This window comes from Phoca vitulina, unplaced genomic scaffold (genome assembly GCF_004348235.1).
Source record: "Phoca vitulina isolate PV1807 unplaced genomic scaffold, GSC_HSeal_1.0 scaffold7, whole genome shotgun sequence".
Lineage (NCBI taxonomy): Eukaryota > Metazoa > Chordata > Mammalia > Carnivora > Phocidae > Phoca > Phoca vitulina.
The window spans coordinates 43,902,573-43,925,855 of NW_022589710.1; the positions used below are offsets into that span (position 1 = coordinate 43,902,573).

The 23,283-nt window shown below is 57.4% G+C and overlaps 1 protein-coding gene across 1 annotated transcript in view; it reads left to right on the forward strand.

Annotated features, from left to right (window-relative positions):
- Positions 1-23,283, forward strand: part of PAPLN (papilin, proteoglycan like sulfated glycoprotein) — a 33,117-nt gene that overhangs the window by 5,611 nt on the left and 4,223 nt on the right. The window contains exons 4-26 of the mRNA XM_032405512.1: positions 277-337; positions 645-747; positions 2,313-2,443; positions 3,227-3,350; positions 3,778-3,858; positions 3,945-4,117; positions 4,227-4,350; positions 4,744-4,870; positions 5,846-6,053; positions 6,626-6,808; positions 7,023-7,164; positions 12,792-12,872; positions 13,033-13,282; positions 14,231-14,351; positions 14,641-14,779; positions 15,803-16,256; positions 16,977-17,114; positions 17,263-17,387; positions 17,616-17,769; positions 18,295-18,432; positions 19,149-19,276; positions 19,377-19,485; positions 21,899-22,065. Of these exons, the coding sequence (XP_032261403.1) occupies positions 277-337; positions 645-747; positions 2,313-2,443; positions 3,227-3,350; positions 3,778-3,858; positions 3,945-4,117; positions 4,227-4,350; positions 4,744-4,870; positions 5,846-6,053; positions 6,626-6,808; positions 7,023-7,164; positions 12,792-12,872; positions 13,033-13,282; positions 14,231-14,351; positions 14,641-14,779; positions 15,803-16,256; positions 16,977-17,114; positions 17,263-17,387; positions 17,616-17,769; positions 18,295-18,432; positions 19,149-19,276; positions 19,377-19,485; positions 21,899-22,065 (3,461 nt within the window). The remainder of the gene's footprint in view (positions 1-276; positions 338-644; positions 748-2,312; positions 2,444-3,226; positions 3,351-3,777; positions 3,859-3,944; positions 4,118-4,226; positions 4,351-4,743; positions 4,871-5,845; positions 6,054-6,625; positions 6,809-7,022; positions 7,165-12,791; positions 12,873-13,032; positions 13,283-14,230; positions 14,352-14,640; positions 14,780-15,802; positions 16,257-16,976; positions 17,115-17,262; positions 17,388-17,615; positions 17,770-18,294; positions 18,433-19,148; positions 19,277-19,376; positions 19,486-21,898; positions 22,066-23,283) is intronic.

Sequence of the window (23,283 nt, forward strand, 5' to 3'; positions counted from 1 at the left end):
GTATACATTACATCTTATTTTATCTCCAGAGGCAGAGTTTGGGTTTTCTCTGGAAATTTGCTATAAGAGGCAAGGTAGCCCCGAGTTAAAGGAACTCCAGGATAGACTTCTGAGTCTAGCTTTTCCAAGTATAAACACAGGGCTCATTATCCCTACCTGAGGGGATCTGTGTGTGGGCACCCCTCCTCTGCCCAGAGTGGCCTGCAGGAGAGCCCTAGGAGGAGGAGGGGGTGTTAGTTCGCGGGGTTCGGGTCTTCCCAGTGTTCTCATCCTCAGGAGGGATGGGGGCTCCAGCTGCGTGGGCCCCGCCCGGAGCCACCGCTCTTGCCACACGGAGGTAAAGCCCGCAGGGTGGGGATGCCAGCTTCTGGGACCCCCTACCTTACTGACCTCCCAGTCCCCGGGGCATCCTCCCGCAGGTGCACCCCCTACCTTCCTCACCTCCCACCCAGAATGACAGCCTCCCCTCAAGCAGCCCAAAGCCCCTGCAGGGGAGAGCTCAGGAGCCCTGGGGGCCCACACCCCCGTCCTGAGCTGCTGGGGTGAGGGGGAAGCTGTTGGTGGGGATGGGACAGACCTCCCCAGGAGCAGTGGGGCAGGTGGAGGCCCCACCTGTCCCTCCCTTCCCCGCTGGCCCCCCGCAGAGCTGCCCCGCAGGCACCAGGGACTTCCGGGCCCAGCAGTGTTCCCAGTTCGACGGCCAGGACTTCCAGGGAAGGCGGTACAAGTGGCTGCCCTACTATGGAGGTGAGTGGAGGTCCCAGCGCCTGCAGCCCTGTTGCCGCACCCTGCCTTGTCCTGTGCTGAGCCCCACCCGTTCCGGATCTCTTCTGTACGTTGACTTTCCATTGCACAACGCTTACACCATATTATAGATGCTCTGTCAAATGCATTTTAAAAACTCACAGGACTCCCAGCAGGTGCTCATCGCAATACAACGGGGTGGGGGGGTGGTGGTCATTTTGAGGTCTCTCCATCCTTTTTGCCCTCTATACATTCTCAAACAAAGCCACCAGGCCATGTCTGGGCCATTTTGAGCCCTGCTCTTTTGGCCTGCTCCGGAAGCATTCCTCACGGTGCACAGAGGTCCTCATGATGTGCAGGGGCCATGGGGAGGAGGGGCGCTGGTAGGGCCGGGCCAAGTTTGGGCCAACTACAGGTCGGGGCTGCAAGGGGCTTGGTATGGCCAGAGTCCATTTACTCAGGATCTCTGGGGCCCAAGGGCTTGCTCTGAGTGGCTTTGAGGAGGGTGGTTAATTTTTAGAGCAATCTAGTTTAAGAAAAAAACACTTGTGTATAACTAAAGCATTTTAGATGAGTCAGAAGATTCCTTAGGCTACCCCTTCTGAGTGTTAGTAGTCACTGCTCATTGCAAATGACTCCTGGATAGTATGGTGCTCTGGCTTCCAAATCAATGAACATTTATATCCTGTGTGTGCTATTGGATGGGGAACACGGTCCTGGCTAGAGGGGTGACCCCAGGGGAGTCTGTTGGCATTCATTGCTCCTCCTGGATAATTTAAATATATCCATATATTTTTAAAAAGATTTATTTATTTGAGAGAGAGAGTGCGCACGCTTGTGTGCAGGCAGGGGCAGAGGGAGAGAGAGAATCCCAAGCAGACTCCATGCCCAGTGCCCTAAATATATCCATATAGAAAAACCAGAACACAGAGGAAAGGGTCACAAAGGGATGCCTTCTCTGTGGTGGAGGTGACTGCACTCCTATTAGCACTTTTGGCTTTTTAAACAATGTGTATATAATATTTAGATGGCTATAAAAATTTAAACCCCTAAATGACCTTGACCCCACACCTTTCATAGGATTTGGTCTAGCATTCCAGTCTAGCCCTTTTCACATTATTTTCTATCTAACACATATTTGTAATTATTCTGTAGCCCCATTCTGCATTGTGTGGGAGAAGCGTCTCCCCGTGTTACTGTATGGTCCCTGTACTTTACAGCATAGCCCACGTGCATAGTGGTCTGTTAATAATTGACTCAGAGGAGCTGATTGTTAACACACGGGCTTATTTATAAGGCTGAGACAGACCTCTCCAAGGGGCTAGCTTTTTCCCTATCCTGGGATTTTTCATCCACTTGATCCCCAGAGAGGCCACAGTTTTGTGAATAGTTGCTTCCCGTGGGGGTTGGGGTGGGATTCTGAGCCACCTGGGAGAGCCGATGCAAGGACTCTCTCCCCCCGCTCGCCCCCCATTTGTATGCTTCTGGCCCCCGTCCATGCTTCATTGTGCCCCGGATATGTCTTGCAGCTTGCTTGGGATCTCAGCTTTCTCCTTTGTCTGCCTCAGCCCCGAACAAGTGCGAACTGAACTGCATTCCCAAGGGGGAGAACTTCTACTTCAAGCACAGGGAGGCTGTCGTGGACGGGACGCCCTGTGAGCCTGGCACCCGGGACGTCTGTGTGGATGGCAGCTGCCGGGTGAGTGGTGATCCTGCCCCCCCCCCGCCCACCTGGGGGCTGGCCTGGGGCTTATTGCCGGATGTTTCCCTGCCCTGCACCAGCATGGCCAGTGGCTCTCCTGAGCTTGATGTCTTCTCATGACCAGCTTTTAGGTGTCTTTGCATCACAGATGCCCTGTGACCTTCTTCCCTTCGCCCTTTGGAAACTGGCGCCACTGTAGGAGCGATCCTCTGGGTGGCAAGTTACAGAAACGCCACTAAAACTGACAAAGGGGAAGAAAGCCATCGAGGGGTGGGCTGGCTGGCTGCAAGGGGCTGGAAATGTCTCCTCGCCTCTGGGCTTTCCTCTCCTCTGGGTCGGCACTGGGATCCTGGGAGGTGTGCAGATGGCCACCAGCAGCTCCCAGCTCTGGCTGGAAAGGGCACCCACTTCCCAGGAGTCCCAGAGACCCGGGGTTGCCTCGGCTTTGTTTTGGCTGGGGGTTTCCCGTGAACCACTCTCTTGGAGCAGAGCATGGAACCCACTGACTTGCCCACACTCACTGTTGGGGAGCTCTGTCCAAACTGGGAGAGAGGAGGCCCCCAAAGGAAGATGAGGCATTGTTGGCAGAGAAGGGGAGACGGGGGCTGAGCCGGCGGAAGACGTAGACTGTCCGCCACAGGCCAGATGGAGTGTTCACCGGCTTCAGTGGCTGATGAATAGCTACTGCCCCTCCCTGATCGGAGCGGCGACCCGGGTTCGAATCCTGGTGCATCTGTGATGCCCTCTGCTGTCTTTCTTTTCCTCATCTCTGCCCGGTAGGTCGTCGGCTGTGACCACAACCTTGACTCCTCAAAGGAGGAGGACAAGTGTCTGCAGTGTGGGGGTGACGGCACGACCTGCTACCCCGTCACGGGCACCTTTGATGCCAATGACCTCAGCAGAGGTGGGAGTCCTGGGGGGAGTACAGGCAGTTGAGGGGAGGGTCTGTCACCTGTCCCTTCCTTGCCTGACTTCTGTTCCAGCTGAGTCACCCTGGTGGCCCTGAGGGGGTCTGATCTGGCACTCAGGTCACAGAGCCTGTCGGCTTGGGCTCCTAAGGACCTCTGCCCACTTATCTGGTGTAAGCGCACCCTGCTGCTGGCTGGATGCCCCTCCTCGCCCCTTCCCGCGGATCCCCAGCTGTCCCCCCACTTCCCAGTCAGTTCGGCTGCCCCAGCCTGCCCACCCTTCCTAAAGCTGCTTCCCCCTTCTGGAGGACTCTGCCCTGAGCCCCCAAGTGGCACAGCCCTGCCGGGTCCCGCTTGCCGGTCCCTGAGCCCGGCTGTGCTGCCAGGGGCGTGGGTGGTCCCAGAGCGTCTCTGCCCCCGCAGGCTACAACCAGATCCTCATAATTCCCGCGGGGGCCACCAGCATCCGCGTGGAGGAGGCGGCGGCCAGCAGGAATTTCCTGGGTGAGTGCGGTCTGGGGCGAGTCTGGGCGGTGGCTGGGCAGCAGGTCCCTCCGCGGCAGCTCACCCAGCGCCTCACCCCTGCGCAGCGGTGAAGAGCGTGCGCGGCGAATACTACCTCAACGGGCACTGGACCATCGGGGGTGCCTGGGCCCTGCCCGCGGCCAGCACCGTCCTGCACTACGAGCGCGGGGCCGAGGGGGACCTGGCCCCCGAGCGGCTCCTCGCTCGCGGCCCCACCTCCGAGCCCCTGGTCATCGAGGTGAGGGGCTGGGGGGCGGGGGCGGGGGGTGGGCGCCCGGTCCCCCTGGAGGCCGAGGGGGGAGGGTCCCCCCACGGGGGCAGGTCTCAGCGAGGACCCTCCCGCACAGCTCCTCAGCCAGGAGTCCAACCCGGGCGTGCGCTACGAGTACCACCTGGCCCTGGGCAGCCCCCCGCCCGGCTTCCGCTGGGCCCACGGCTCGTGGAGTGACTGCAGCGCCGAGTGCGGTGGAGGTGGGCCATTTGCATGTCGTGGGGGTCACGGGGGGGAACCGCAGGGCTCGGGGACTCCATGAAGGGTCCCCCTTACCCAACCCCGAAGCTAAGAGAACCAGAGGCTTCGCCGAGGTGGCGGAATCCCGGAGGAGACGGCCCTCCGTGGGCAGCAGGGGCCCAGCCCAGCGGGTGACCAGGTGTCAGAGCAGGGCTCCAGCACCTCAGATAACACCCCTCAAGCCTCAGTTTCCTCCTCTGTGAATTGGGGGTGATGATGGCACTTATCCCAGGGGGTCATTTGAGGCTTAATCAAGATGACACTTGGGATGCGTGCAGAATGGTGCTCAGCCCAGAGAATGCATTTGGTGACTGCTGACTGACCACCTGCCCTCGATGGCCGGGCCTCTGCAGGTCACCAGTCCCGCCCGGTGTTCTGCACCACTGACGACGAGGTATACCCTGACCACATGTGCCAGCATCAGCTGCGGCCGGCTGACCGCCGCCCCTGCAGCACTCACCCCTGCCCGCAGACCAAGCGGTAAGGCCCTTGCCAGCCCCTCCCCCCATGGTGGGGCCCAAGCCCTTGGGTGGGAAGGCCGTGGGGTCTCTGGGCTACTCTAGGAGTTGAGCAAACAGGTAGGTGTCCCCGGCTCCCTACACCTGTGGTGGAGTGGGGAGGAGGCAGCTGTAACGGGGGGAAGCAGCGGGGCGGGGGGCATGCGCGGGAGATCCGGGGCTATTCTGTCCACCCGTGTGTGCCCACTCAGTGTCCAGAGTGTCCAGGCTGGTAGTGGGAGCGAGGGGGAAGGTACTGGAGGCCCTGTCCGAGCCGGCAGGGGACTTGGCTCGACAGATGCCAGGAAGTGGGCCAGGGACTGGGCCAGGGGGCCTGTGGGCATCAGTAATGCCTTTGTTCCCGCACAAAGGACCTCTTACCTGCACCGGCCCAGAGCGTGGCACCTTGCTGGGGCCCAGCATGCGTGCAGGAACAGGTAATCTGCAGGCCGCAGGCTCCCTGCCTGGCTGGTGCCATCCTTCCGCCCTCATGGCCTTGGTGGCATCTGGCCTTGCAGGATGGTGGTGGGCTTGGCTTTGCATGGTGCAGCTGGGGCTGCCCTTTCCTCCGGTGCCTCAGGGCCACTCCACACGTGGGTGAGCATGGCCCCTCTGGGAGATGCCCCCAACAGAGGCAATGGAGTCTGGCTGGGGCTGACAGGGGACCTGGTGAGGAGAACGGGATACAGGTGAGGACAGGAAAGCTGGGGCGGGGGGCAGCCAGGCTCTGTGTTGTAGGGACCAGTGCTCGGTGGTGAGAGATGGCAAGCAGAGCGGGGGCTGGGGGGGGGGGCTTGGCCTTTTATGCAGAGCGTTCCGCCCCCCACCCGTACAGGCCCAGATGTTAGGACGGGCCAGGTTGGGGGGTCCCCAGTCCGCTCCTGTGTGTGACAGTTGGTGCTCCCTGGACCCGGCCCTGCTGCTGGGCCAGCCTCACCGGATCCCTGCTCCCTGCCAGCTGGAAGACGGGGCCCTGGTCGCCCTGCTCGGCCTCCTGTGGTGGTGGCTCCCAGTCCCGCTCTGTCTACTGCGTCTCGTCCGATGGGGCTGGCGTCCAGGAGGCCGCCGAGGAGGCGGAGTGTGCAGGCCTGCCTGGGAAGCCCCCTGCCACGCGGGCTTGTCCCCTGCAGCGTTGTGCAGCCTGGAGGGCAGAGCCGTGGGGAGAGGTGAGGCCTCTGCCCCGTGGGGCTGGGGCAGGCTGGGGACGGAATCAGGCGCTGGGACTGGCGGCTGGGGCCGCAGCAGAGCTGGGCTGGGAAGCTTGGCCTCCACTGGGAAAGCAGATCCTGGGAGGTAAAGGGACCTGCTAGGTCGTCTTGGAAGCCGCTGTGGAGGCTGGGACTAGGAGCAGGTGTTTGGACTCCTCCTCCTTCTGCAGGATCCCAGGCAGGGTGGGAAAGGCTTTGTCTTGGCACGAAGGAGCAGCCGGGCGCCTTGCTTTGGGGGTGAGGGAGGAGCTGGCCCTGACTGGGGCTGCTGGTCACCGCATCCAGCACCTACATATGTTCAAGTCTCGAACAAGGGAACGTGCAAAGTGTCCCTGAGCTTGGCGTCAGCAGGGGTGGTGTAGGCTACGTGACCTCAGAGGAGTGGCTCAGCCTCTCTGAGCTTGGGAGCTGGGCATGGGCCACAGGGTGCCGTCCACCCTCCCTGCCAGGCGGGGGGGCCTCCGGCTGTCTGACCCGGCAGGGCTCCTCCGGGCGAGGACAAGCTCCCGCCGACAGCCCGCTCCTTACAGTGCTCTGTCAGCTGCGGCGCTGGCGTCCGGAGGCGGAGCGTCACTTGCCGGAGTGAGGAGGGCTCTCTGCTCCATGCTACGGCGTGCTCCTCGGAGGACCGCCCCCCCGTCACTGAACCCTGTGTGCGTGAAGACTGTCCCCCCATCCATGACCAGGCCTGGCACGTGGGCGCCTGGGGCCTAGTGAGTGCTTGCCCACTTCCCCCTCATCCCTGCTGCCCAGTCCTGGTCCCTTGGGTCTCTGGCAGGTGGCTGGACACGTGCCCATCCCTGGGTCTGACCTGCCTCCCCAGGCACCTTCCCCCTACCTCTCTTCCTTGTGGGGACCCCCAGCCTCGGGGGCTCTCTCCTTTTGTGAGCCTGTTCTCTCTTCCCACGCCCACCCCGTGGGCCCCAGTGTTCCAAGAGCTGCAGCGGGGGGACTCGGAGGCGCCAGGTCCTCTGTGCCCTCGGGCCGGCCAGCCGCTGCGGGAGCCTGCCACTGTCCAAGCCCGGGGAGGTGGAGCCCTGTAACTCACAGCCCTGCCATCTTCCTCCAGGTAAGGGCGGGGTGTGGGTGCAAGGGGGAGAGGCCGTGCGGGCCCCGCCTGTCTCCCCTGCGCCAGGGCCCCCCCCCCCACAATGCTCCCTCAGCAGAGTGCCCGTCTGTGCCGCCTCACGGGCCGGCTCGTTTGCCCAGCAGAGGCAGCATCCTTCTCGCACCCCCGGAGCCCACGTACCGGCCATCCATCTCGGGTTGGTTTCCTCGGGCCGCAGCGATCGTGTGCGGCTTGTCAGGCCTACTAGCTCGGAGCTCCTGGAGGGCCAGGTCCCTGACTTCCTCCTTGCTATTTATACCTCCCTCCCCACCCCCGCCGCCCCAAGAACTTAGCACGAGCTGGGTATTCAGTAAATGTTTATTGAGTGACTGAGTGAGTACGCACTGCTCCTGCCTTTGTCTTCCCCTTCTCCTCACACCCAACCCCACTGGCAAAGAAGACGTCCCAGGCCTGAGGAGCTGCAGCACGAAGGGCCCGGGGCCAGTACTTGCTTGGTGTGAGGATGTGATATTGAGGAAGAACGTGGGTTGGGGCTCAGCTGAGGGGGGTGGATGGTGGCCTTCTGCTACCGCAAGGAGGTGTGTCTGGCCCGGATGTGCTAGTGCTGGGGGCCCCGTGAGCCAGGATGGTAGAGTTCCAAGGGAGGCATGGGGCACGGTGGCTGAGAACCAGTGGCCTGAACTTGACAGTTCAGTCTACTCCATAGCTGACCAGCAGTGTGGCCCCGGGCAAGCACCTCTCCTCCCTGATTCTCGATTTGCCCATCTGTACAATGGGGTTAATAAGAGTGCTTTTCTTACGGTGAGTCAGTTGGCACTGTGTCTGAACACACAGAGCTTGGTAAGCAAAGGGTCGGTAGTGGTGGTGGTGGTGAGGCCATGTGGGGGCCCCGGGGTCAGGCTCCTGGGGTGCCTCAGCCTGGCCTGGCCCTTGTGGGGCATGAGCAGGAGGTTCCTCCTGGAGCCATGGATGCCTTCCTGGAAGAGGTGGCCCTGAGCCTGCCCCCAGAGAGGCATTCACATAGGTAGCAAGGAAAGAAAGCATTTCAGGCCAGGCTGAATTGTAAAAGAAATAACCTTAATTGCTATTTTTATAAAATAATCTCTGTTCATTGTGGAAAATTTGGAGAAATTAGGAAAGCAGCATAGAAATGGAAATTGCCCTGATCCCATGCTTTAGTGGGATCCAGTCGTTAGCGGGCTTTGTTACATATGCCGGATGCTCTGGGCGCTTTTCCCTGTTAGAGCCACTTGGTGGGTGAACATTTTTCAGCTTCATGATTTCTCTACAGAAATCCATGATGGGCGGGAAGTTAGAATTTAGGTGGTTTCTAGGGCGCTTGGGTGGCTCATCTGACTCTTGATCTCAGCTCAGGTCTTGATTTCAGGGTCCTGAGTTCAGGCCCGGCATTGGGCTCCACGCTGGGTGTGGAGCCAACATAAAAAGAAAAAAAAAATTACATTTAAGGAGCTCCTGGCTGGTTCAGTCAGAAGAGTGTGCGACTCTTGATCTTGGGGTTGTGAATTTGAGCCCCACGTTGGGTGTAGAGATTGTTTAAAAAAATTTTTTTTTAAAGATTTATTTATTTGAGAGAGAGTGAGAGAGAGAGAGAAAGAACGCCAGTAGGGGAGGGGCGGAGGGAGAGAGAGACAGACAGACTCCCTGCTGAGCAGAGAGCCTTATGCAGGGCTTGACCCCAGGACCCTGGGATCATGACCTAAGCCGAAATCAAGAGTTTGTCGCTTAACTGACTGAGCCACCCAGGTACCCCTAAAATTTTTTTATTTAAATAATGTTTTATATTAACCCAATTAAATATTTTTAATATGTAATCAGTATAAGAATTATGAATAGGATATTTTACATTCTTTTTTCACAAGATTAAAAAAATAAATCTTCCAAAACCAATGTATTTATTGTTCACATAGCATATCTTAATTCAGTGCAAAATTTCACTAGCATACTTGATCTATATTTAGATTTTATAGAATGTGCAGTTGGAAAAGTAGATTCACACACCCAAGTTGTTCCAAACGTACTGAAGCATTTTCTAATAAATGAATCAAGCGTCACTTTAAAATTAATTCTGATTAGAATAAATGTAAAACGTAGTTTCTCAGTCACTCTGGTCACATTTCAAGTACTCAGTAGCTCTGAGTGAGGCCAGCAGGGGCCCCAGAACCCGCCCTCAGCCAAGGACGTGGGGGTGGTGGCAGGAGGTCTGTCCTGGGGACCTCAGGCTGGGCTGCAGATTAAATTTGTCTAATAGGCCCAGGGGAGCCACTGAAAGCTTTGGAGCTCAACAGTGATACCATGAAAGGTCTTGAGGAGGACAGACGTGGCGCCTGCCCGAGGGCCAGACTGAAGTGGAGCTGGTTGGAGTGGGAGCCTGGTGGGGAGCAGGCTGCAGAAATCCAAGGGCCAGCAAGAGTTGTGAAAACGAAGGGCCAGGCACTTGCCCAGCAGAGCCTGGTGCCCAGAGGGTGCGCGGGAAGTGGTGCTGCACTCGAAGCCTGGGAAGGTGGAAGAGAAGAAGCTAGGGGCCTATTCCCAGGCTGGCTGGGGCCTGGGACTGCAGCACTGGAGGTGGGAGGTGCTGGCAGGCGATGGTGGAACTGGGGAGAGAATGTGCATCTGCCTCGTCCCAGGGCTTGGCCTGGGCAGGATAGGCAGTGAAATGAAAGCAAAGATTTTACTGCATATCTACTAGATTTTTCCAACCCTAAATTATTTTTTAAATATTTTCTAGGGACTGGCAAGATGTAGTCCAGAGGGGGATGGAATTTTCACTTTTTTTTTTTCTGTAAGACTTTATTTATTTGAGAGAGCATGTGAGAGCAGGGTGGAGGGGAGCAGAGGGAGAGGGAGAAGCAGGGAGCCCAATCCCAGATCCCAGGATCCTGGGATCGTGACCTGAGCTGACGGCAGACGCTTAACCAACTGAGCCACCCAGGTGCCCCTTCACTTCTTTTATATAACTACTCCATTATGTAGTAGTATGCTTACTGTGGAAAATTTGAAATGCACCAACAAATAGAAGGAGGGGACCCCCACCACCTGCTGCCCTTCCCCCCCACTCCGGGTGCTTGGAACCATGAGCATTTTGGGGCATGTCCTGTTATGCATCATTACAAAAATTCCTGTCATCCATATTTACTCAGTCTTTTGCATTTTTTTCTCCATTTTATGATGAAAAATCTTTTTAGTAACTTGGAAGTGGTTAAATATCATATACCATAAAATTCACCCACTCTAATGGTAATTTATGATTTTTAGTAAGTTTACCAAGTTGGACAATAAAATGGTAAAAAAATTTTTTTTTCCTGTTTCTGAGCAGCCCCTAATCTGATTCCCCATGCTGGAAAGACAGGCCTGCTTATTTGTTTATTTGTTTGTTTAATTCCAGTACAGTTAATACACAGTGTTATATTAGTTTCAGGTATACAACATAGTGATTCAGCAATTCTGTACTCAGTTCTCATCATGATAAGTGCCCTCTTAATCCCCTTTACCCATCCCCCCCCCCACCTCCCCTCCGGTAACCATCGGTGTGTTCTCTACAGCTAAGGAGCCTGGTTTTTTGTTTGTCTCTTTTTTCTCTGTTGGTTTTGTTTCTTAAATTCCACATATGAGTGAAATCATTCAGTGTTTATCTTTCTCTGACTTATTTTGCTTAGCATGATACCCTCTAGATCCATCCATGTTGTTGCAAGTGATGAGATTTCATTCTTTTTTATGGCTGAGTACTATTCCATTGTGTGTGTGTGTGTGTGTGTGTGTGTATGTGTGTGTATCACTTTGTCTTTATCCATTCATCTGTGGATAGACACTTAGGCTGCTTCTATATTTTGACTATTATAAATGCTATAGACAGAGGTGCATATATTTTTTTGAATTAGTGTTTTCGTATTTGGGTAAATAGTAGTGGAATTACATGGTAATTCTACTTTTAATTTTTTGAGGAAGGATGGTGGAAAATTTTAAACATACAGAGTTGTTTGAAGTAGTTGAACTGCATAGGAAGCAGCCATGTATCCACACCTAAGTTCTATAATGGCTGTTTAGTTATATGTGCTTTTTCATGATCTACTCCTTTTGTTCCTTCATCTATCATTCAAATTGTGTGTGTGTGTGTATGTGTGTTTAAAATGATCCAGTTGTTTTTAATATGGAATTTTTTTCTTGAGGTGCAGTTCACAAAACATACATTTAACCATGGTAAAGCTAATGCTTTGGTGTTATTTTGTATACTCACGATGTTGTACAAACACCATATTTTATCACCCATAAAAGCTCCCTGTACGCATTAACTGATCACTCCCCACTATCCCTAACCTCCTTCCTTGGTAACCGGATCTGCCCTCTGTCTTGTCGGATTTGCCTATCCTGGAAATACCATGTAAAAGGGGTAGCATAGCTTTCGTGCCCGCCTCTTTCACCCGGCGGAGTGCTGTTGAGGTTCATCCGGGCTGGAGTCTGGATACATTGGCATTTCGTCCTTTTTATGGCTGATAGCAATTCTATGGGTATACCACGACCTGCTTATTCTTTCCTCAGCTCATATGTATTTGGGTTGTTTCCAGCTTTTGGCTCTAATGAATACAACTGCTATAAACGCTCATGTATGAGTTTCTGTGTCAACCTATGTTTTCATTTCTCTTGGGTACATACCTAGGAGTGGAATTGCTGGGCTCTTTGAGGACTCTGTGTTTAACTTTTGGAGGACTTGCCAAACTGTTTCCACGGTGGCTGTACCAATTTACATTTCCATCTGCAACGCATGAGGCCTCCAGTTTGTCCACATCCTCACCAGCACTTACTATTTCAGCCTTTTTGATTAGAGCCCTCCTAGTGGGTGTGAAGGAGTAGCTCCTTGTGGCTTTGATTTGCATTTCCCTAATGAGTGATGATGGTGAGCATCTTTTCATGTGCTTGTTGGTCCTTTGTATATTTTCTTTGGAGAAATGTCTGTTCAAGTTCTTTGCCCAATTTTATTTTTTTTTATTTCTTTTTTAATATTTTATTTTTTTAAAGATTTTATTTATTTATTTGACAGAGAGAGACACAGCGAGAGAGGGAACACAAGCAGGGGGAGTGGCAGAGGGAGAAGCAGGCTTCCCGCGGAGCAGGGAGTAGGGAGCCCGAAGCGGGGCTCGATCCCAGGACCCTGGGACCATGACCTGAGCCGAATGCAGACGCTTAACGACTGAGCCACCCAGGCACCCCTCTTTTTTAAGATTTTAAGATAATCTCTGCACCCACCATGGGGCTCGAACTCATGACCCCAAGATCAAGAGTCACGTGCTCTACCGACTGAGCCAACCAGGCGCCCCACTTTGCCCATTTTTTAATTGGATTGTTTGTGTTTTCATCAATTCAATCTAGTTGGGATCAAACATAGATACTAATTTTATATCTGGCTTTTCTTTTTGCTGAACATGTAACATTAGCTTTTTCTAAGTGACTAAAGACTCTTGAAACATGGGAAGGGTGTTTTATGAAATCACAGGTCTGCTCATTTTCACTTCTGCTGTCCTGGGTGCCCCAGGCCTTGCCTGAGCAGTGGGGTGGGAGCACATGGTGGTTAGGGTGGCCACTGCTCAGGCCTGACTCTCTGCTCCCTGCAGAAGTCCCCAGCATGCAGGACGTGCACGTCAGCTCCAGGGATCCCCGGATGTCTTTGGGCCCTCAGGTGGCCCCCACCTCAGGTGAGAAGCTCAGTGGAAGCCCCCAACCCAGAGCCCAGGAGATGGAGGTTGAAGGTGGGGCAGGTGGTTTAGGGGGGATGGAGAAGGTAGGTCTGGTGTGGACAGATGGAGGTGAGCAGCCAGGTGGAGACCGCAGGTATCTTTTCCTTCTTCTTTCTAGATTCCAGAGACCAGTGGTGGCTCCCCCAGGAGCAACCCTCAGTCCAGGGTAATCCCAGAAGAGCCCAGGGCCTTCACCTGCCAGGCCTAGCCCCCTCTCTGCCGCAGTCCCCACACCGGCAGCCCTTGCGGTCTGGCTTGGCACCCCAAGACTGCAGACAGAGCCCCTATGGGTGCTGCCCTGATGGCCACACCACGTCTCTGGGGCCGCAGCAGCAGGGCTGCCCTGGGACCTCATGTCAGCAGAGCAGGTAGGGGCCTCTTCCTCTTTACCAGGTCAGAGAGGAAAAAGTGTGTGTGTTGGTGGGGGTGGTATCTGATGGGCAGGGCCATGACTCTGCGCAGGGAGGGTGGAGGGGGGGTTTGCAGAGCTCAGGACTGGGACTCTGGAGGTGTCTTCCGGCTTCCCTGCTTGTGCCGTCTTGGGGACTCTACTTCCTGTCGCTGATCTCCCTAATGTGCAGAGTGGGGGTAAAAATCTCCGCTCTTGCTACAGAAGTCTGCCTGTGGAGGTGTAGCCTGAGGCTCTGGGAAGGCACATGGGATATCATCCTAGCGTTCAGCTCCAAAGCAGTCTGCCAGTCTCTCTGGGGCTGGGATGCTCAGAGCGCAGACTTTGGGGCCAGCGGCCTGGGAGCCGGGTGGGATTCCCAGCTCAGTCACTTACCAGCCGCGTGCTGGGTGATGGGGGCAAGTTCCTTAACTTCTCTGATCTTGGCTTCCTCTGCTGAGATGTGGGAACCGTGACAGCCTCCGGCTGGGGTTGCTGTGAGGACGGAACAGTCCCATGGTGCCTGGGGCGTGGAAGGTGCTCTGATGCGTTCCTCCTTCACCTTCCTTCCCCACTCCTGGCTGATGGAGCTGTGATTTTGTAAAGCCTCCCTGGGGACCCGCTATGTGGGCAGGCTCAGTGAGTCTCCACCTTGGTTTCGGGGTGGGATCCGTCAGGTATCAGGGCAGCGGCTCTGCCTGCTGGTTTTCTGCTGCCTCTGTGGCAGCCGCTGGGCGGTTGGGGGACGCGGCAGAGCCTCGGCACGTGGAATGGTCGGGCCCGGGTGCGGGGCCACGCTGTCTCCCGCTCGGGTCCTCAGCTGCTCGGCCCCCAGCGCGGGCAGCCTCAGAGCCTGGGTCCCAGGACGCTGGGAGGGTCGGCCATCAGGGCTGGTTGGTGAGCAGACAGCCGTGTGGCGCTTGTCTAGGTACGGGTGCTGCCCCGACGGGGTGTCTGTGGCTGAGGGGCCCTGGCACGCTGGCTGCGCAGGGTCTTACAGCAGTGACAACGTGGGGCGAAGGCCGGGGTCAAGAGCAGTGGCTTTCTCGGTAAGTGTCGGTCACACAGGGGGGCGGTGTGGGGGGGCGGGAATCCAGCCCCCAAGCCTGCTCAGCGCCACTGTGACCCAGGCTGTCTGTAACTTGGGCTTGGGAGAAAGGAGGTCCCTGCCGGCTGCTGGCCCACAGGGCTTCTGAGACGGGCCTGGGCTGGAGACGGGGTGGCGTGTGCAGGGGGCTTCGTCTGACCTTCCCCGGGCCTCTGAGCTCCCCTGGGGCTGGGGTTCTGCATCATGGGCTCCTAACCCTGCCCCTCCCTCTTCCTGTCCTCCCTCCCCAGGCCCCCACGGCCCACCGGCCCCAGGCTCAGCAGAACGAGCCCCCTGAGTGCCGGGGCTCCCAGTTCGGCTGCTGCTATGACGGGGTGGCCTCTGCGGCCGGCCCTCTGGGGGAAGGCTGCGGGGGCCAGCCCAGCTACGGTGAGTGGGTGTCCCGGCACGCTTCCTGGTGAGTGGGCTCCGGCCCCCCTTTGCCCCCCACACCTCCACCGGGCCCCCACCTGGAGCTTCCTACTAGCTCAGTGATTCATTCATTTCTTCAGATGTTTACTGCTCACTTACTAGGCGCCAGGTCCGAGGACGGGGCCATGTTGTTCTCGTTCCCAGCAGTTTGCCCTTGAGACCACCTGCCTGCTTGTGGGAGGCGAGGAGAGCTGGGGCAGGGCTCCCACAGAGAAGGAGGGCTTGTCCTGGCCCCCACCCCCCTGGGGCTCAGCGCCCTCTAGAGGCAGAGATGGAATGGTGGTCAGTGCCAGGATGGACAGGGGTGTCCCCACGGTGCCTGGGATAGTCCTGGAGGGAGGTCGCCGAGGCAGGAGCATGTGTGGGCGGCACTGCCAGGGACTGTCAGGGGGACCTCAAAAGCCAGATGGGCTGATGGTCAGGGTCTGCAGGAGGCTGGGCCCCTGGGGGGGCTTTAAGCAGGGGCCAGCCACGTTCACGCGGAGAGGTAGAGCGGGCCGTGCTGGGGAGGTGGGCGGTTGGAACAGGCAGGCTGGGGACAGCTGCAGGTGGGCTCGAGGCTGGTGAGGGGTCCTGGGAACAAAGGCGGGCCCCTCACTGGGCACCTTCACAGATGTCCCTGGGAGCCGAGGGCTGGGTTCTTATGAGCCAGGCCCTTGGCCTGCTCTGTGCGTGCACTCTCGGGACCTGGGTCAGGCATGGGGAGGGGAGGGGCATGAGGGGGCCAGTCCAGGTTGCTCATGGCCCTGACCTTCTGGAGGGCTCTAGTTCTGTGGGTGGAGCCCAGGTAGGTCTGGGCAGTGAGCAGACTCTGCCCCCAGGGCCAGGTCAGGGGTCTGGGCAGGGGTGTAGACGTGCTCTGTGAGCTGGGAAGGGCCTGGCTCCTAAGTCCGAGGCGGAGGGGACGGTGGGCCCTTGCTGGCAGGGCTCTGCTGGGCAGCATCCTCGGCTTGATGACACACACCCTCCCTGTCCCCTCAGCCTACCCTGTGCGGTGCCTGCTGCCTAGTGCCCACGGCTCCTGCGCGGACTGGGCCGCCCGCTGGTACTTCGTCCCCTCTGTGGGCCAGTGTAACCGCTTCTGGTACGGCGGGTGCCACGGCAACGGCAATAACTTTGCCTCTGAGGAGGAGTGCATAAGCAGCTGCCGGGGGCCGCACGCTGGGCCCCGCCGGCCCGAGCCGGGGGCCTCTGGCCCGAGCACCCACGCAGATGGTGGCGGCAGCCGTCCCGGAGGCCAGCAGGAGGCCAGCTGGCCCAGGACGGGGGCCACAGTCCCGACGAAGCTCTTGCCTTCCGGTGGCCTCGGGTGGCGAGACCAAGAGCCTGGGGCGTTTGGAGAACGGCCCTGGGGCGGGGAGCTCGGGCCCCCAACCCCTGGCCTGGGCGGAGATGCGGGGCGACCAGTGCCGCCCTCCCACAGCTCCCCCTACAGGTGAGGCCTTACCTTCCCCGGGTCAGGGGCTGCACCTGTCGGAGCTAAAACCCTGAGGTCCGCAGGCCCTCCCTCCCCATCCCTAACCTCAAGTCCTCCGAACAGCCCTGCCTGGAGGGCCCCGGTCCTGTCGTTGTACACATGGGGAAGCTGGCGTTGGAGACAGGAGACTTGCCAGTAGATGGTGCTGCCATCTTGGCCAGACCTTGCCTGTACACCCGGGCCTGTCTAGTCGGGAAAGCTTGCAGGCCTCGTGACCTTCGGCAAGTCCTCCAGCTTCTCCAAGCCTCAGTTTCTTGACCTATAAAATGGTGATATTCTTAGATTTACTGTGGGTTCCACAGTCTTGGGACTGAGTCATGAGAGCTTTGGGGAGAGTAAAAACAAAATAAAACTTTAAATTCCGAAGAGGTCGAGCATGTGGTTTAGTTCCCCACATGGACCTGGCGTGAGCAATCTGTCCCGGCCCCTCCATGCCCTGGGCTTTGCGCCTACCCTGCCGCTGTCACAGGACCAGGCTGAGGTAGCAAGGTCCAAGGGCGTGTGGGGAGGATGGAGAGGGGGGATTCCCGAGGCCATGGGCTTCTGGAGCTGACCCCGAAAGTGCTGGAGACAGGATGGGTGCCCAACTCTCTCTGGTGGGACACTGATAAAGGGGAGTTTCCAGTCCTGGCACTCAAGCCAGCAGTGCGGGTCCTCACGGCCGCCCCCCCGCCCCAGGGTCAGCTTGGCAGGCCCGGAGCCGTCCCTGGTACAGGCCCCCCGGGGGCAGTTGGTGCAGCTCCTCTGCCAAGATGACATGCCCCTGGAGCCCCACGCCAGGTGGCAGAAAGACGGGCAGCCCATCTCCTCCGACAGGTATGTGTGTGGCAGCCCCCTGATGTCCCCGGGATGGGAGCATGCACGCAGGGCTACAGTCCCCTCTGGTAGGAGCGCTGGGGCCGGAGGCGGGCTAGGCTTATTGTCCTCAGGAGCCCAGAGCTCAGGCCCCCACCTCTTCACTCAGGCACAAGCCGCAGCCTGATGGTTCCCTGGTCATCAGTCCCCTGCGGGCAGAGGATGCTGGCATCTACAGCTGTGGCAGCGGCCGGCCAGGCCGGGACTCTCAGAAGATCCAGCTTCGTGTCACAGGTCTCTGCCCCGGGGATTCCCATGGGCCCTAGGCGGGAGGCCTGAGCCAGGTGCTCCCACACTGGAGGGGCCCTTCCTGCTGGCAGGGACGGCGCTCCGCAAGGGCCGAGGTGGAGGTCCTGCCCCTTGTGGCGCTCATTTTTCCACATGTCCCTGGCCAGCTTCATGGCCCCCCCCCTTCCACCACACTCTCCCCACAGCTCACCCCTTCTCCTGGCCTCATGACAGGGGCTGATGTAGCCGTGCTACCTGAGGCTGAGCCAAGGCACTTCCCTCAGACCAGGGACCCAGCCCAGGGCCACAGTCCTCGGGACTCCAGCCTAGTGGGGGACAGAGGCGGCCTAGGGGCCGTCTCCTCCTTGCAGCCTCGGCCCACGACCAGGTAACAGCGCAGCAGTGCCGTCCTGCTCTCAGCCTACCCCACTGGAGGGCCGGGGGTGATGGGGGTCTCAGTGGTGAAAGAAGGGGAGCACTCTGCCTGGTGAGGACAAGAGAAATGTGGCTCCCTGAGCACAGCCTCTTAGGAGGAAGGGGAGCCCTTCACCCCTCCCCAAACAGTTAAGGATGGTCCAAGGCCCAGGACACAGGGGCTGAGGGAAGGGAAACACACCAGGAGCTAGAGGGCCTGCGAAGGCCTAGAAGGAAGTTTATAGAGGCGTTGCAGAGGGCTGGAGGGCACAAGTCAAGGAGCGAGCAGCAGAGGTGCAGGGCAAGGACGGTGACAGTCAAGATTCTGGGGCAGAGGGGGTGGGCGGTGGGGAAGGTGAGAAAGCCCCAGGTGATTGGTGGTGGTGTCCTGCCCAGGACAAAGCAGCTCTGTTAGGAAGCTGAATCTGGCAGGAGCGAAGGGGGCCGTGGGCTTGTGCAGAGGGCCCCCCTCATGGCTGTGGGGGTGCTCGTTCTGCAGGCTGCTTCTGGACAGGAACCAGCCTGGGGTGGTGGACGCCCGACCAGGCCAGCGGATCCAGTTGACCTGCCGTGCTGAGGGCTTCCCACCCCCAGCCATTGAGTGGCAGAGAGATGGGCAGCCCCTCTCTTCCCCCAGGTTTGTGTTCAGCTCCTCTCTTAGCACTCGTGTCCCACCTCCAGCCCCTGACCCTGTGCAGGCCTCGGGGGAGGGAGCTGCCAGGCGCCACCCCTGGTCAGTCCTGAGCAGGATTCCACGGGCTCTCGAGAGATGCTGCAGCTGGGCAGTAGGGTTCCTGGGGCAAACCAACATTTGGGTCTCTGGGTCTTTCCAGTGTGGTTAGTGCAGAGAAGTAATGGGCCAGCTAAGGAGGGGTGATGGCTGAGGGACAAAACAAGAGGCAGACCCATTTCTGGCTGTAATCCTAACAGCTAACATTTACTGTACTCATTATGAGTATGAGGCTTGTTCCCCATTGTACACTCTGCACAAGGGCCACATTGAGGTAGGTGCTATCTTATCCCCGTTTTACGCACAGGAGCTTAACACCACACAGCTCCTAAGCGGCAGAACCGAGATCTGAGCCTGCTGAATGAGTATAGCAAGAACTAGAAACCCACACCGGAATTATTTTGTATCTGGAAGCCTGAAATGAGTTTTTTATTGCCAGGCTTAAAGGACGCCCCTCCCAGTAAATAAGCGTACCAGCAGCTGGAGGACCTCAGGGCCTAGGGTCAGATGGCCCTTTGCTCAGACCCCACGGAACAGTAGGGGCCACTCAGCACCCCCCCGGGGAAAGGAAGACCCTGCCAGCCCCCTGGGGATGGAGCCACCTGACTGTGCTTTGTTCCTAGACACCAGCTGCAGCCCGATGGCTCTCTGGTCATCAGCCATGTGGTTGCGCAAGATGGTGGCTTCTATGCCTGTGTTGCTTTCAACGGGCAGGACCGAGACCAGAGATGGGTCCAGCTCAGAGTTCTGGGTAAGGTGGCAGTCCTGAGCGGAAGGTGACCTCTGAGGTCAGGCGGCACGGGTGGGGCAGGATTGGCGAGTGGCCGACAGTGCTTCCTCCTCGGGCCTAGGGGAGCTGACCATCACAGAGCTGCCCTCTACTATGATGGTGCCAGAGGGGGACACGGCCAGGCTGCTGTGTGTGGTGACAGGAGAAAGCGTAAACATCAGATGGTCCAGGTAAGGCTCTGTTCCACACAGGCCTGGCCCTCAGACCCTCACACCTGAGGCTGTGCAGCCCAGAGAGTTGGTCCACCTTTCTGCAAGGATATTGCTGTTCGCACCATTCATTCTTCAACTCCTGCCTCCAGGGGAGGGGGCTGCAGCACCCTCTTCCCGACATAATGCGGCCCCAAAGGACTGCTCTCTCTTGGCCGGGCTACACCAGGGTTTCTCAACCTTGGCACTATCGGTATTTCAAACTGGATAATTGTCTTTTTTAAGATTTTGAGAGAGAGCGTGAGCATACAAGTGTGGGGGTCGGGGACAGAGGGAGAGGGAGAAGCAGGCTCCCCACGGAGCAGGGAGCCCGATGTGGGACTTGATCCCAGCACCCTGGGATCACAACCTGAGCTAAAGGCAGATGCTTAACCGACTGAGCCATCCAGGCGCCCCGGACTGGATAATTCTTGATTGCCGGGGCTGTCCTGTGTATTGGAGGATGTTTAGCAGCATCCAGGCCATCTACCCACTAGATGCCAGTAGGATCTCCCTCCCAAGTCATGACAATTGACAATGTCTAGAGACGTCTCTTAATGTCCACTGGGTGACACAATCTCCCTCAGGGGTTGAGAACCACTAGGCTATACTCAACTTTGGGGACTTCAGTGGTCTTTTACCCCAGATCAGTTGCTCTTTTATTCATTCTTTCAGCAAACACTTTTTTGCCCCCTTCCTCCTTGCCATGTGTCAGGAAGAGCTTAGGCTCTGGGGATCTTGGTGTAATCTGGGCCCCCCAGATACTCCCAGGCAGGAGATGGCCCCGTGTCCCCTGGGGTCCAGAGGTTTGCCCTCAGTGCTGTGTGTGTCTGGAGGACGGAGGCTGCCTCCTCTCTGGGGGAATCCAGGAAGGACTGGACACACATGTGACTTTGGCTGGGCCTTGAAGGCTGAGGAGGGGAAGGCTGTTCTTGACTGAGCCTCAAAGGTGAGTAGAAGAGATGATGTCAGAATGGGAAGGGGCCTGCGTGCAGGAGTAGGGACGGTGGCTGGGAGCTTCTGTAGGCTTCTGGGCAGCTGTGCTCCGTGCAGACCTGCCCTGATCAGGTCCGGCCTCTGATGATTCTAGCAGGCCTGTATCTTCCATTTTTGCTTCTCCTTGATCTTCCTAGCAGCAAATACACTCAGGACTCCCCTCTTCAAAGCACAACAAAAGATACCCTCCTCTGACCCTGCATGTCCCTGCAGACCCTGGCCTCATCTGGAGTCTCCCCCTCACAGCGGCTCACATCCACCCCCACTCCAGGGATACTGCCCTGTTCCTAAATCCTCTGGACAAATCTCAGTCCCCACACGACCTGCAGTGTCCTTCCGCTGACCGCTTGCACCTCCCGACATGCTCCCTCCCCTTGGCTCCAGGAAACTACTGTTGTCTGGCCTTCTTCCTCTGGCCGCTGCTTGTTTTCCTGGCTGGGTCATCTTCTCACACCAATCCCTCAGAGGCTGGTGCACCTCAGGGGCTGTGCTTGGTCCTTGGTCTGTCTAACTTCACCTTGGGTAACCTTGTTGGCATGTGGTTTCCAGGATCATCCAGTGCTGATACACTATCTGGGTCTAGACCTCAAATCCAATGCTGCCCGGTATCTTGCAGGCACCCAAAATGCAAAATGGTGGAAAAGAGCATTCACCATTCAGCCCTCTTCCCCACTCTGGATCTTCCCATGGTGGAGGGGCACCACTCTTACCCAGTAACCCAAGCCCGGAATCTCCGTCCTCCTTCATGTCTTCGCCCGACCTCGCATGTGTGCACTTCTGCCGTAGCCACTTTCCTGCTCTCTGATTTCAGGCTTGTCCTCGCCCCAGTCGGTGAGCCTTTCCATGGGCGGATACTTGGTCAGTCCCACTTAGCTCACACCTCTCCATTTCCCCCAGGGTCCAGGCCAAACTCTGTCTAGGCTGTGTCCACTTCCCTCCCTGCTCTGACCATGGCCTCCCTTCGAGCTCGCGAGCCCCTCATTCTCCCTTTCACCGGCCAACTGTTCCTCCTCATCCTCAGGTCAGGGCTCAGCTAGGTCATCCTCAGGGAAGGCGCCCCTAAGCACCTGTATCCCAGCCCTGTGCCCTCAAGGCAGGGAGCGCTTATGTCCCTCACCTAGCACAGGGCCTGGCACCTCATGGCTGCTTGAGAGACCTTTGCTGATGAAAAGCGAGAGCGGGGTTCCTTTGTGGATTAAAAGGCAAATTCACAATAACTTAGATCAGTGTGCTCAGTTGGGGTGAGTTCACCTCACTTTTGAGTTATTTTGCTCTGAGAACGTTTTTTGGCACCGTGCCCCATCTCTTTCTCGAGGTGAGGGTCATCTGTCCACAATGATTACCTCCTCCCTTTGTCTCCTGGGCCTGGCCGGCTCTCCCAGCGTCCTCTCCCCTCCAGGAACGGGCTGCCGGTGCGGGCCGACGGGCATCGCGTCCACCAGTCCCCAGATGGCACGCTGCTAATCCACAACCTGCAGGCCAGAGACGAGGGCTCCTACACGTGCAGTGCCTACCGTGGAAGCCAGGCAGTGAGCCGCAGCACCGAGGTGAAGCTGGTCCCGCCAGGTAAGAGGCCTAGCCCAGGGCCTTGCTTGTGCCCCAGAGCTGGCTTTGTGCTGCACAGGGCGGGGGAGGGCAGGCTCTGCAGGCTGGGGGGGACCCTAGCCTGAGTCCTGGCTCACTCTGCCAGTTCCTGGTAGTGTCACCTGTGGCAAGGGGCTCAACCTCCCCGAGCCTCTCCCCTCCCACGTGCAGCGGGCGACTCCAGCGGCTGCGGGAGCTGTGCTGAGGGTGAAGGAGATGGTGCAGATGATGGGCATCTGGTAACAGCTTAATAGGCGATGTCAAATATCATTTAGACTTACTGATTTTGAGAAATAGGATCGACTGGAATTTCATTATAATCCTTACGGCAGATAGACTGTTAAATGTGTCCATTCTAATCAAGGTGGCAAAAAAACGAACCTATGATTGAAAAGTGCCTTTGACCATATAATCCAGAAAGGGAAGGGCAGGGGTTAGTATCACCATCTTACAGATGAGACAGACATCCAGACACCTCATGTGATGTTTTCACAAGTCACACAGCAAATGAGGGGCTAAGCTGGGATTAGACCCTAGTTCTCATATTTAATATTCTTTTCCTTAAACGATTGTAGCTGTAACTGGGCAGAATTTTACTTGCGTTATTCAGTAGTTTATATTCTTCAGCTCTTGCCCAGAGTTATAGATCAGTGAACCTAAGGACCATGTTGTAAAACAATTAGTCTCATACCACTAAGAAAAAAATGCCACTAGAACTGTTAAATGACACAGTGCTAAGACACCATCAATTCAGATGCAGTCCAATTTGAGAGGTGTTAAAATGGGAAAATCAGCACATCTCAGAATTGGTAAGATAGACATGAGCTCTATAGTCAAAGAGGCCAGAGGGCAAGGGGGAGTGGGAGGCCTGCCCTCCGCCCAGCCTGCCCTTCCATGTGTCCTTGGTCCAGGCTCACTGACTGACCGGCAGGCAGTGCCCTGGGCCGAGCTGCCGCTTCTCATGAGGCCTGAAGCAGACTTTTCAGGACCTCTCCTGTGCTGTCTGCCTGGACGCTCATGGCGTCAGGGCCGCAGCACGCACCAGGAGAGCTGCTATACCGGGGTACTGGGCCTGCTACGCTGTGGGTGGGAAGAGGCCAGCGCTAGAGGTTGAAGGTCCGTGGTAGAAATGTCGCTTAGTGAATCAGACTGACATGTAGGCTTCCGGTTTCTGAGCTCCTTAGGATAGCCACTGGGACT